The 1,991-nt window shown below is 47.8% G+C and overlaps 1 protein-coding gene across 1 annotated transcript; it reads left to right on the forward strand.

Moving 5' to 3' along the window:
• Nucleotides 1–818: 818 nt before the first annotated feature.
• LOC142519828 (uncharacterized) lies at nt 819–1,496 on the forward strand. The gene has a single exon (XM_075622850.1). It carries the CDS (start codon nt 819–821, stop codon nt 1,494–1,496), a length of 678 nt encoding a protein of 225 aa, XP_075478965.1.
• Nucleotides 1,497–1,991: the final 495 nt, after the last annotated feature.

Below are 1,991 nucleotides of genomic sequence, written 5' to 3' on the forward strand. Positions count from 1 at the left end.
CACAAAGATGGTTTGAAGGGTTGACGCAACAAAGCATCAATTGCTTTGAAGATTTCCAAAAGGTATTCTTGCATCAATTTAGCAGCGGCAAGAAGTACAAGAAGACTGATTTCAGTTTATTTGAGGTAAAGCAGAGGCAAGATGAAACCCTAAGGGCGTATCTCAAAAGATTTAACCGAGTGGCCCTAGATGTGCCGACCTGTGCACCCGAGACGAAGACTACAGCGTTCATGCAAGGGCTGTGGGAAGGGGATTTTTTCCGATCCTTAACTAAGAAATTGCCCGGGAACTTCGAAGATCTCTTATCCCGAGCAGAAAAATACATTAATATGGAAGAAGCGTAAAATCAGAAAAGAGAGGCCTTGAAGAGATCAAGAGGAGACCGGGCTGTCAAACCCGAAGAAAGAGCTCCCAAGAAAAATGGCCCGGGACATTTCTCTCATGTACCTTTGAGAATTGCCCGGGACCGAGAGGTTCAAGAATGCAGCTCGGATATAGCCCCGCTTCTCAGTCCTGTGGCAAGAGCGTCAAGGCCAGAGCAGAAAGGGTACTGCACCCTCCATAAAGATTGTTCCCATAACACCAATGAATGCCGGATCCTGAGGAATAAATCCATTATGCACCCTATGCTAGCATCCCATCCTCCTCGAGATAAGTCTAGACAGCCACCTTGGTTGTCTAGACGTCCCGGACCGAATGTTCCTCCAAAGTCAACAAACATCCCGAGCGGAAGTAGAAGGGGAGAAGTAAGTTCTCGGGAAGAAAGGGGCCAACCAGTAGAGAAGAAGGACCCTTCCCCAAGCCGAGGAGTAATAAAAATGATCTCGGGAGGGTCAACAGATGGTGATTCCAATCGAGCCCGGAAAGCAAGGAGTAGGAGGGAGTGTTTGGAGGTCGATGGAGGGAGGAAAGACGAGCCAGTCATAAGCTTTGGACCAGAGGACCTCAGAGGAGTTAGTCTACCTCACAATGACGCTCTTGTCATTCAGGCCCGAGTGGCTAACTATGATGTGTTGAGAGTATTTGTTGACAATGGCAGCTCGGTCATTGTCATTTTTAAGGAGGCGCTGGTCCAAATGGATTTACAAGAATATCAATTAGAGGCAGTTGAGACTGCCTTGTTTGGTTTCTCTGGACATGCTGTGTACCCTGAGGGGGAAATCACTCTACCCCTGACCCTGGGCACAGGAGACCTGAGGAAGACAGTGATGACTATTTTTACAGTGGTGGATGCCCCATCCTCGTACAATATCATATTGGGAAGGCCGGCCATGAATGAGATGAGAGCCATGGCCTCCACTTATCACCATAAAATCAAGTTCCCGGTGGGAGGACAGGTTGGAGAAGTTAAGGGAGATCAGCCTTCTTCTCGGAGGTGTTATGGGGAGACAGTCCGGGTAGATCAAAAGAAGGAAAAGAGGGAAGGGAAGGAGAAAGAATGTCAAGAAGGGGCCAAGGAGAGAGAAGTGCACTTTGTCGCTGAGGAAGAACAATAAGTGGTGGAAATCGAGCCAGGAAAGCACATCCGGGTGGCCCGAGACATCAGCACATCCACCCGGATAAGTCTCTTACAATGTTTGAAAACTAACATCAGTGTTTTTGCCAGGTCTCAACAGGAATTGGCCGGGATCTCGCCCCAACTGGCCGAACATCAATTAAATATCCTCCCAGGATCCCGGCCCGTGAAGCTAAAGAAGAGGCATTTTGGCCCTGAAAAAGATAAAGTAATTGAAGAGCAAGTAGGAGAGTTGTTAAGGGTCGGGCATATCAGCGAAGTCCAATTCCCTACCTAGCTATCAAATATGGTTCTCGTCCCAAAATCTACTGGGAAATGGAGAATGTGTGTGGATTTCAGGGACTTGAATAAAGCATGCCCAAAAGATTGTTATCCACTCCCCCGAATTGATCAGCTGGTAGATTCCACTTCTGGATGCGAGTTATTAAGCTTTCTGGATGCATATCAGGGGTATCACCAAATCCCCTTAGCTCTG

This window comes from Primulina tabacum, chromosome 11 (genome assembly GCF_025594145.1).
Source record: "Primulina tabacum isolate GXHZ01 chromosome 11, ASM2559414v2, whole genome shotgun sequence".
In the NCBI taxonomy this organism is placed as follows: domain Eukaryota; kingdom Viridiplantae; phylum Streptophyta; class Magnoliopsida; order Lamiales; family Gesneriaceae; genus Primulina; species Primulina tabacum.

What these genes read in the sequence shown, in the direction of transcription:
- LOC142519828 (XM_075622850.1), top strand. Translation starts at nt 819, where the DNA reads ATGATCTCGGGAGGGTCAACAGATGGTGATTCCAATCGAGCCCGGAAA.